The sequence below is a fragment of the Patella vulgata genome, chromosome 7 (assembly GCF_932274485.2).
Source record: "Patella vulgata chromosome 7, xgPatVulg1.2, whole genome shotgun sequence".
Classification (NCBI taxonomy): domain Eukaryota; kingdom Metazoa; phylum Mollusca; class Gastropoda; family Patellidae; genus Patella; species Patella vulgata.
This window is the reverse complement of record NC_065885.2, coordinates 11,706,914-11,717,727: the sequence shown is the minus strand read 5'-3', so window position 1 is coordinate 11,717,727 and position 10,814 is coordinate 11,706,914. Positions and strand designations below refer to the sequence as shown.

The window sequence follows — 10,814 nt, the reverse complement described above, 5'->3', positions numbered from 1 at the left end:
TGGTAAAATACCAGCCTTGTCAGTACCATAGAGTTTCAGCAGAAACTTTGGTGCAAGACGGAGATCTTTATAGCCCCTGGTTGCATTTTAAGATTATGAATACCTTGTAAACGACAATATTGTGAAAGCTGAATCTCCATAGGGAATATCAGTCCATAATTGATTCAATTCCTTCAGTATTTACAAGGTATGACAAATTCAAACATTTCCCAACATTGGGTGCCCACTGCGGTACAGGTGATTAAACAAATCAGTACCACTTATAAGTTGTTGGGTAATTGTTTTGATGGGCCTCTTTTTAACTGATTAAATCCAAGCCCGGATATCTACTGTTGACATTTTGATTTACCAGGTAGTACCAGTTGATAAGCCATGCCCACTTATAGATTATGTAAGCGTCTTTTTAATAGACGCCTTTCATGGCAGAGATTATGTAAGCGTTTAATGGACGCCTTTCATGGCAGAGATTATGTAAGCATTTTTTTAATGGACGCCTTTCATGGCAGAGATCTATACTCAAAGTAGATAGTTCTTTACGTGCAGAATACTAGCAGCTTTAATTACTTGTATTCAAGGATAATCTTCAAGTTTTGTGCCAGACAGCATCTGTTTTATTCTGTTCAACCTAGGGGGTTGGATGGCCGAATGGTTTAACGTGTGCGCATTAGATCATAAGGTCTGTCTTTGAGTCAAGTGGTTTCCATTCCCTGCTTGTACGAGACAAGGAGTAGTCTAGGGGGGTTGCATGGCCAAATGGTTTAACGTGTGTGCATTGGAACATAAGGTCTGTCATTGAGTCAAGGGGTTTCCATTCCCCGCTTGCAGGAGATAAGGAATAGGGTAGTTAATTCTGGGTCCTTGCACAGTTAAAGACCCTACACGCAATGAATTATTGAAATAAAATTGAACCATGTTAGTCCCAAAATGACCTAATTTGCATTGAGTGGATATTAAACCCCATTAGCCTACCATAAAGATTTCTGCATATATAATAACAAGTTTTGGTATATAAATTCATATGAAATATATTTCTGAAATGCTACATGAACTAGATCAATGAAATCCACTCAATCAATACATATTGACCTTTTCACGTTTTCTAAATTCTTCGTGATTTTTTAAATGTGGAAATTTTTCAATCATTCTTTTTCTATACTGGTTAATGAGTTGGTTCTCTTTACTCTGTTCCTTGCGTTTCTTTTCTTCGTTCAGATTAAAAAATCGCACAAAGTATTTATCGTACTTCGGATGTAGAAGGTTAAATAAACGATTCATAGATTTGGGTACGCTGTGTTCCTCAACCGTACGTTCATATTTTAAACCTAAGAAATTTCTGATTGTCACTTTTTCTGGTTGTCCAGTTTTTCCTGTTTCTAATAAATTAAAAGCGATGTCACGTTCTTTTACAACATCTAGTATATTCTCCATACTTTCCTCCACCTACAAAATACCACAACATGATATGATTAAAGACATCCGTTATTAATGAAATAAAATGGGGTTTAACATCCTACTGTTCTGCTCTGACTGGGCTAATGAAGACGGGTATATGCCATATAGTGTTCTATGAGGGAAATTTTGCCCTGCCAGTGACACTACAGCCTACTCTACTTTTATGTTGAATTCCAACTGTTATGAGAGAGAGAGAGATGGAGTTAAACATCCACTTGACACAAACTAGGTCATTCCGGTTCAATTTTATATCAATAAATCGATTGCGCGTAGGGGTGTTTAGCAGTGGGAGGAAACTGGATGACCCGGAGAAAACCCACAAGGTTGGACAGGCCACCCTACTCCTCGTCACGTACAACCGGGGAATCGAAACCACGGCAGTTGATTAAATGACTGACCTTATGATACAGCGTGCAGACGCTAACGCTAACTATTCGGCCATCCAACCCCCCTGACTGAGCTAATGAAGACCGGCATACGCTATACAGTTTTCTATTGAGAAAATTTTGCCCGGCCAGTGACACTACAGCCTACGATACTCTTATGTTGAATTTCAACTGTTATGGGATCTTTTACATGCACACCAATATACATTGTCCCTTGCCAGGCCCTCTGTCCAACACCAATGACAAGAGGGAACCACACCGGAAAATTCTGATAAACCTTCTCGGCCAAGAGCGGGATCAAACACGTGGACCTCCAAGTTATCTTCCTCACTGAGCCACTCTCGCTCCCAGTTGTTAATGAGAAATAGAAATGGGGTTAGGTACTGGCTTAAACCCATCTGGTCACAAATGGTCAGCTGCCACTTTCTCCATTCATGTCTATTACATTTTGTCATCACTGTCAGATTATAAAGAGAGAGAAAAATGGTGTTTAACATCCACTTGACACAAACTAGGTCATTTTGGGACTAAAATACAGTTCAAATTTAATTCAATAATTCGCTTGAGTGTAGGGGTCTTTAGCAGTGGGAGGAAACCGGAAGACCTTCCCATGCCAGTTGATTCAATGACAGACTTTATGATACAAGGTGATAAGGCACTAACTATTCAGCCATCCACCCCCAGCCAGATTATAAAATACCACAGAGTTTTTGTGTATGATTTAAAATATATTCACCAATATACTGTATGTATAATTTACCTTAAATATTCTCTCTGGACTGGGAAATAATTCACTTTCCTGTGTATAATGTTCTTCCATCGTTAATAACATATTTCTTTCCTTCAGTAAAACATACCTACCACAGAAAAATATATAACTGTTAATACATTAAACCTCTTGAAAATATTTTATTGTCAGTTTTAAGTCACTGTGGTAGGGTTAGTGAGAGACACTCGATTGTCGTTTAAACATACATTATGCAAGAGCTAAATCTGCCTTTTTCAGGTCTTTCTTTGGGCCTGAAATATTATCTAAATTATTAATTAGACATTAATTAACTTATCCAGACCATAATCAACTCTCGATGTCATCGTTAGCCTGCGATATTTACTGGATTAGGATCCTATTTGCTGCTCAACTTTCATTCATGATTTAATCATGAAATGGATAATTGAGACTATGTTTTTATCGTACTAGTAATGATGATTGCGGCTAGGCTGACATTTCAATCTTTAAATTCTTGGTTCACAGTGGATCAATTTGCCGGAAATTTTCACCAAATTCCCTTTACATTATCTAGTTTATAAACTATTATAGTGAGAACTGCCAGCTCTTTATCTAATCTCCCATAATGTATCTTTAACTTGTCTGGTAAGAGTTAGTTAAGGAACCAGGGAAACAAGAGACATCCCAAATCAATAAACTCATGTCCTTTCCTTTTCAGACTTTCTTAATGGTGAGAGGAATCCACAGAAAACCTACAAGGTTTAGTGGCCGACTCCACCCTTGTCCACAAAGAATGCATGTCATCAAAACTTTGACACTATTTTCAAGCTTGAAATAAGGCACCTGCCACAAATTTGTCAGACACTAACCTCTGGTGCCTGTCATTTTGTCTGGCACTGATATGTACTTTTTATTGATATTATTAATACATGTCCAGCACTAAGTGATTCTCAACCAGTGTGCCGCGAAATTGTGAACGGTACACTAAAAAAATGTGAAAAGCCACTGAGAATTCACTGGTCTCTAGCTGTGTTTTTCTTTATTTAGTTTGAGGCATTCTATGTTTCTATGACTTGTCTGTGTCTCCAGCCGTATGCCATCAATGACTTGCCATGTTTTTTATTTTGCAAAATTCAAATATTTTTCATATATATCTAGCCAGGTGTGCCACTATTTTTTTGTGTGTTCCAAGGTGTGTCGTTGCCAAAAAAAGGTTGAGAACCAGTGTACTATTTCATCAGTGCCTGACATTTTGTCAGGTACATCTAAAACCGTTATTTCCAGGCCTGACTATTTTGCATCGATGCAAAGTCCCACGCACAAGGAACGGGAGCATATGGGATGTACGGGTAAAAGCAAACAGTGTAATTCATAATTACCATAGTTTATGAAGATCAGAATTACTTTTTATTCTTAGTTCATCTACCCTCCATGGTCGTCCTGTAAAATAAAGTTTTAAAAATAAGACTGCAGGGCAATGAAATGTAAATTATTCATAATTTGCAAATAGTGATAAAAGATACCTGTATTTCACTCTTTGGACTAGTGCTGGCACGATATATCGTTGAATTGATGTATCGCGTTTCTCCAGTTGCACGTGACAAGGAGTAGGGTCGACTATCCAACCCCATGTGTTTTCTCCAGGTACTTCGGTTTCCTCCCACTGCTAAAGACCCCTACGCTCAAGCGAATTATTGAAATAAAATTGAACCATATGTTATTCCCGTAAGGTCCTAGTTTGTGTCGAGTGGACGTTAAACCCCATTTCTCTCTCTCTCTCATGATCATCAATTAAAATTTCTCCACCTACCAACTTTTACTGTTCCTTTTGGCCAGTTCTCTTCATCATCAAAAAATTCATCTAATCCAAATCTTGTAGTCGTCGTAGAAAACGATGCTGTGGTTGGTAACGGTGAGTCGCCATGAATTCTAAATAACAGATTATACAAATTAATAAATAGACAGACAAATTAACATCTTATTTTCAAACTTCTGAAATCTATTAATGAGATCATCACTAACGCTGCAATATACATCCACATTCCAGCTTTGATTGATATGGTATTTCTTTAAATGAAGAGGATGAAATATGAAATGGTTGTAATATGACAAGACGCAAAGAAGGATATGTTTTGCCAAATTTACAGACAAAATATTAACAAAAAAGTGGGAGTGACACTGCCCCAGGAGATCAGGGCAAGCACCAAAATAAATAGTTGCAATCTTTACGGTATAAGGAACAACAACTTTTGGTCTTCGAAGGAATTATTAGTGAGCAGAAATTCGCCAATGTATCTGTTATAACTCGTCACTTCAGTCAGTTATATAGAGGGATAACTCATGTTTTCCTTTTGCGTTCGTCACTTCCGGTTGTTCCAGCATTGATTACGCATCTATCGTAGCAATGATCTCTGTGATAAAATAATATTTGGAACATGCTTAACCAGTTTTATCACATATGTGATAATGACTGGCACCAATATTGTCCTTTAATCAAAATCCACAATTTAGACAGACTGACATATATTAATATATCTCATACATGTATACATCGATAATATTTGCAGCTGTGTGCAAGTATTAATTGTGCTTGGTACAAGCCATACTGGTACGAAATTACCTTAAACATGTATTATGCAAGAGCTAAATCTGCCTATTGCAGGTCTTTTTTTAGGCCTGAATTGTTATATAAACTATTAATTAGACATTTATTAATATGACAAGACCATAATCAACTCTCAATGCTATAGGATATCTCCGATATTAAGTAGATTACGACAGTTCAGTCATATTTTGGCACACTAATGGATCTTGACCGATCTGGAGAATATCTGTCAATGTTTATACCCACAATTGTACCCAATTCTAACCTTAACCCTTCAGAATAGGTTTAGCCACAATCCACCATTGTTACAGCTTCAATTTGTTCGTTTGACATGCATATATAAACCTAACCCGAACCCGAACCCTAACCCTAGAGAAAGATATTCTCCAGATGAGTCAAAGATCTAGTATTATGCCATATTTTGATTTAATTTAAAAATGGAGAAGCAAGGCTTAGCTTTGAACAACACGTCTTGCCAAACCTTCAAAGGCTAATATCTACTATAGCAACAAATGGCTAGCTCTTTATATAAATCTTACGTAATGTATCTTTAATACACGCCCTAATAAATAAACTTTTTTAGGAACTTTTTCGAACTTCTAGTAGATAGAGCTGTATGTATGGAACCCTGAAATATTCAATTATGATGAGGGCCTACGCTCAACAGTAGCCTACAACGATAGCCTATACCTTTTATTTAGTGTAAGCTGGTTGGTCAACAAAGACAGCTGTGGAATTCTGCTGAAACATCTGACAAACTGAAAAGAACTTTTGAGAAAAGCCATTTCATAAAAAAACCATATTCCTAATCCGAAAATTCACCCAATTCACCTTCCGGAAGACTGTCGAGATCAAGTTAGTCCTTACTAACCCAACCGTCACTAGGGCTGCTTACCCTTCACTAACTGGGCTAAATCTATTTGTTAAGGCCAGTTTAATTTTTATCAAGGTCGCTGCGATGAAAATAAGGTTAGGGCACGTGATTGTTGGCGAAATTGTAGGTTAGGATTAGGGTAAGCATTCGTGCTTGGTCCAGTGCTAGGGTTTGGGTTTGGATAAGCGCTAGCCCTGTTTACATCTTGTGACATTTGACCAAACTTGAAGTTGGCCTTATCAAATAGATCTAACCCACTAACTGCGAATCAAGATAGCCCTCACTAAGGAATTCGCTGGATGACCTTGACTTCAGTGAAATCACGTGCTCAGTATGGACTTATCCCACTGATCTTTAATAAATAAAATGAATTGAAAGTAGTTTATTGTTAGTAATCAATTTCTTTGCTCAAAATAAAAATGCTTTTATCTCTTCTAAAGTATGTAATCATGAATGTGCCAGAAATTAATAATTAGGCTAGATTTAAAGAGTCATAGAAACTGTGACGGTGTAGACTCTGTGGGTGCCTGGTGTGTGGTTACTGTTTGGCGCATGCGCAGTTGTAGGAGTAATCTCACACCGGTAAAGTCGCGGTCACTCGGCAAACCTCAGCAGATTCCAGTACAACGGAATCTACCGAGGTTTGCCGAGTGAGACGCGGTGTGCATTGACTCCCCGTGATAGGATTACCCTTACGGATATTCTTGCGGTCAAATCGGTTTCTACACTAAATATCTACCTAGATTTACAGTATTACCATCAGTATAGGGTGTCAGATTTCTTTCATTAAAAAGTTGTTGGGTTTTTTCAAATTTTTTAAAATACAAATTGACGATCTTTATAATTATAACGTCAACAATTATTTTGCCAAAAAATATCATGACTGGAACAGCTATTCAATATTTCTACCCACATGGCAAAAATTGAATCCAAAATTTTTCTTGTATAAATGCCGATTTTGCATAGGCTAAATATTTGAACCCAAATTTACAGGGAGTATTTCTTACCACTGTCCTTTATTTTCTTTAAGTGTAGGAGATGGGGAGAAAAATACATGTTAAAAAAACTAGTGTTTTCAAATTTAAGTCCCATGATTTGCACGACAAAAGGCTTATATTTGTGTAATCAAACGCTATAGGCTTTACTTAGAAGTTGTTAAAATTTTAATAAGAACTACAAAAAAAATTGGAATCAAAATCGAAGTCAAGCACTTAAATCGATAAACCTAAAAGTCAATATTCGATCAGCAAAATAGTTATTTATTTCAGCACAAATATAAACAACAAACAGTTTTAAACAAAAAAGATTCTACAAATAAAATGAAATGAGGTTTAACGTCCTACTGTTCTGCTCCGAACTGGGCTAATGAAGACGGGCATACGCCATACAGTGTGCTATGAGGGAAATTTTACCCGGACAGCAGCACTACGGCCTACTCTTATATCGAATTCCAACTGTCAAGGGATCTTTTATGTGCACGCCAATGTGTACACGGGACCTTGGTTTTTCGTCCCATCCGAACGACTAGACAGCTGTCCTTGTCAAGCCCTCCGTCCTGTATCACTGACAAGGGGGAACCACGCCGGAAAATCTGGATGAACTTTCCCGGCCAATGCAGGGATCGAACACCCGACCTCCAGGCTAGCGAGCCAGCGTCTTACCCACTTAGCCATCGTGACGCCCCAAGATTCTACAAATAACCATTGGAAAGTGATCCCCTTTCATGTTATTTTTCATTTATTCAGCACTACAAAATTAGCAAGAACAATAATCAAAAAATTACAGATTTAATAATAATTTATATAAAATTTCAATAAATACGTATAGTTCATGTAGAAAGGACCTTCAAGGGCTTTTCAAGGCTCGTGTTCCAGATTAGTAATGAAATGAAATGAAATGTTGTTTAATGGCACGTCAGCTCCAACCGGGCTATATTGCGCCAAACATATGGTGAATCTAACGAGACAAATTAAAACGATATCACATAATTGAATTTATATATGTAAATAAAACAAATATCACAGAAAATATATTAATTAAAAATAAATATAACAAATCTTTTACATATATAAATATTTAAAACGATATACATGATTAAATATAAACAATTAAAATTGAGAATAAAAGTTTGTCTTTTTTAAAAATGTTAGCACTTTATCATCGAGCTCCGGTTGAGCAAATAGCTGACGTAATGACTGGCAACTTTAGTATTTAGATCTAATATACTTGAGATGTTTGCACTCAATCGAGATGTGTTTTACTGTCAAAGGAACTTGACAGCGAGCTCATTCTGGTTGAGGCTCTCTCTTCAAAATGAAAATATGAGTTAAAAAAACTATGACCAAGTATCCCTCCTGTTGGTTCTGTAGGAGTTTGGCCAGTCTCCTAAGAGAGGCTTAATGTGATGAAGTTTGTTTGTGTCTGCAAGATCCCAAGACCGTTGCCAGTGGTCATATATAAATAATTTAATGGACGATTTAAAATCGGTAAAAGGTAAAAGAAATTGTGATATGGGAAGATCTAAAGCAGACTTGGCAGCTAAGTCTGCTTGGTCATTCCCTTTAATATCAACATGAATGGGGAGCCAGCAAAGGACGGTGTCCTTGCCGTTAAACTCGTATGATGCCAAAGGGTGTACAAGCTGCTTATTGTTTATTGCCTGCAAAGAGGACAAAGAATCAGTAAATATAATGTGTTTTAAGGATGAAGAGGATTTGATATACTCCAAAGCCTGAAAGATGGCCCGGAGTTCTGCAGTAAATATGGGAGTAGCAGGAGGAAGACGAACAGAAATGGTGTCAAATGGCGTGACAGTAGCCGAAGCTACCCGATCGCCATCTTTGGAACCATCTGTATAAATTGGAGCATAACCACTATACTTAAACCTTAACTCTCTGAAGAGAGACTGAAACACTGTGGAAATAGTATCTTTCTTTTTGTTTTTTGTAAGATCGAGATCGATCTTGGGAGGGGATATATCCCATGGTGGTGTCTCAAAGAAAGGGGTATTCGTAATACTGTCTTCACTGATACCAGCCTGAGACAAAAGGGGTTGATTGCGAATACCGAATGATGGAATAACATTAGTTTTCAGTGAATATAGATGTTTATGATAGGGTCTAAATATGGTGTTAAATGAAATATGATGAGGCAAAGATGCAATTTTTTGTAGCATACTGCAGTGCAAGTTTATCACGTCTGTCGTGCAATGAGGGCTCGTGCGCCTCGACGTATAAACTCTGCACTGGAGATGTTCGGAATGCTCCTAAACTGATTCTAAGTCCTTGGTTGTGTATGGTGTCAAGCTCTTTGAGATAAGACTCGCGGGCTGACCCATACACAATACACCCATAATCGAGTTTAGATCTTATTAATGCTCGATATAATCTGAGCAGGATTTTACTATACGGTCTGGTCCCCAGTCAGTGTTTGATAAGACTCTCAATATGTTGAGGGCTTTTAGACATTTCTTCTTGAGGGTTTTGATATGGGGGATAAATGATAATTTCTTATCAAATATCAAACCCAAGAATTTCGTTTCATCTACAACTGGAATGGGACTACCATCCAGTATAAGTTCCGGATCAGGATGTAAACCTCTTCTTTGACAAAAGTGCACACACAGTCTTGGATTTCGAAAATCGAAATCCATTGTCAGTTGCCCATCGTTGAATAGAATTCAGGCAAAGCTGCAACTGACGTTCGATTGTCTGCATACTTATCGATCCGTAGCACAACATAAAGAGAGCCATCGACCCCACGTTTAAGGCACGTCGGTATTGTATTTATTTTGATAGATTAATTAGTTTGAATATGTTTTTAATCTAAATATACATGTATTATCAAATCACACAGTACGCACGCGGTAATGTATCTTTAAAACTGTCCAATTAGTCTCTCATGGTCAACGGTCATTTACTGTTCAAGCACCTGTTTATGACGGGCGGATGCGGTCACAATGGGCCATTTATATGACTTACTAATTCCATTTATATGACTTACTAATTCCATTTATAAAGCTTTATAATTAATTACTTACTTAGGCACGTGCGAACGCTGAAACCCCTCGAAGCGTGTGACTGAATTGAATATTATTTTCATAGCTTGATAAATGATTTATAAAGTCTTGTAAATAATATGGTAGCTATATAAATCTATTTTCTAAGTCTTATAAATGAATTATCTAACGAACTAAATATTCGGGAAAGTTCGTACATCTGCCCGGAAATTCCCGAGGATGCTTCGGCCAGCCAATCACAGGTCGTCTTACTGAATGGCAAGCCCCTCCCACTCCCGTCCGCGGTTTTCGAGTTGTGTGCGTCGGTGTCATAGGGCCTACATCATCCGACACGATATTTCGGCAAACTCGCAAGAAATTGTGAAAAGAACTACCCCGGTCGGTGGGTGGAGGGGGAGCGGTAACCTTAGCAAAGTAAATTGACGCTAGGATAACTAAAACATGCATAAAACTTATTCTCGTCATTTTATGTTTACAATAGCCGCCATGAAAGGTAAAACACCGCTATATGTAACGAGGGATTTGATTGGCCAATTGGCCGACTCAACGAAGGAGTACGGAGATTGCCGATTATTTTCTAAGTTATATAAATGGATTTATAAGACTTGATAAATAATTACGTAGTTTCATAATTATTTATCAAACTATGAAAATAATATTCAATTCAGTCACCCATTTCGATGGGTTTCAGCGTCCACACGTGCCTAAGTAAGTAATTAATTATAAAGCTTTATAAATGGAATTAATAAGTC

The 10,814-nt window shown here is 37.5% G+C and overlaps 1 protein-coding gene across 1 annotated transcript; it reads right to left on the bottom strand.

Moving 5' to 3' along the window:
* Positions 1–1,009: 1,009 nt before the first annotated feature.
* Positions 1,010–6,052, bottom strand: LOC126827330 (39S ribosomal protein L47, mitochondrial). The gene is made up of 5 exons (XM_050556611.2): positions 5,861–6,052; positions 4,376–4,494; positions 3,945–4,005; positions 2,599–2,695; positions 1,010–1,440 (listed from the first exon to the last, which is right to left on the bottom strand). Exons 1-5 carry the CDS (start codon positions 5,953–5,955, stop codon positions 1,072–1,074), a joined length of 741 nt encoding a protein of 246 aa, XP_050412568.1. The 5' UTR covers positions 5,956–6,052; the 3' UTR covers positions 1,010–1,071.
* Between the last annotated feature and the right edge of the window lie 4,762 nt (positions 6,053–10,814).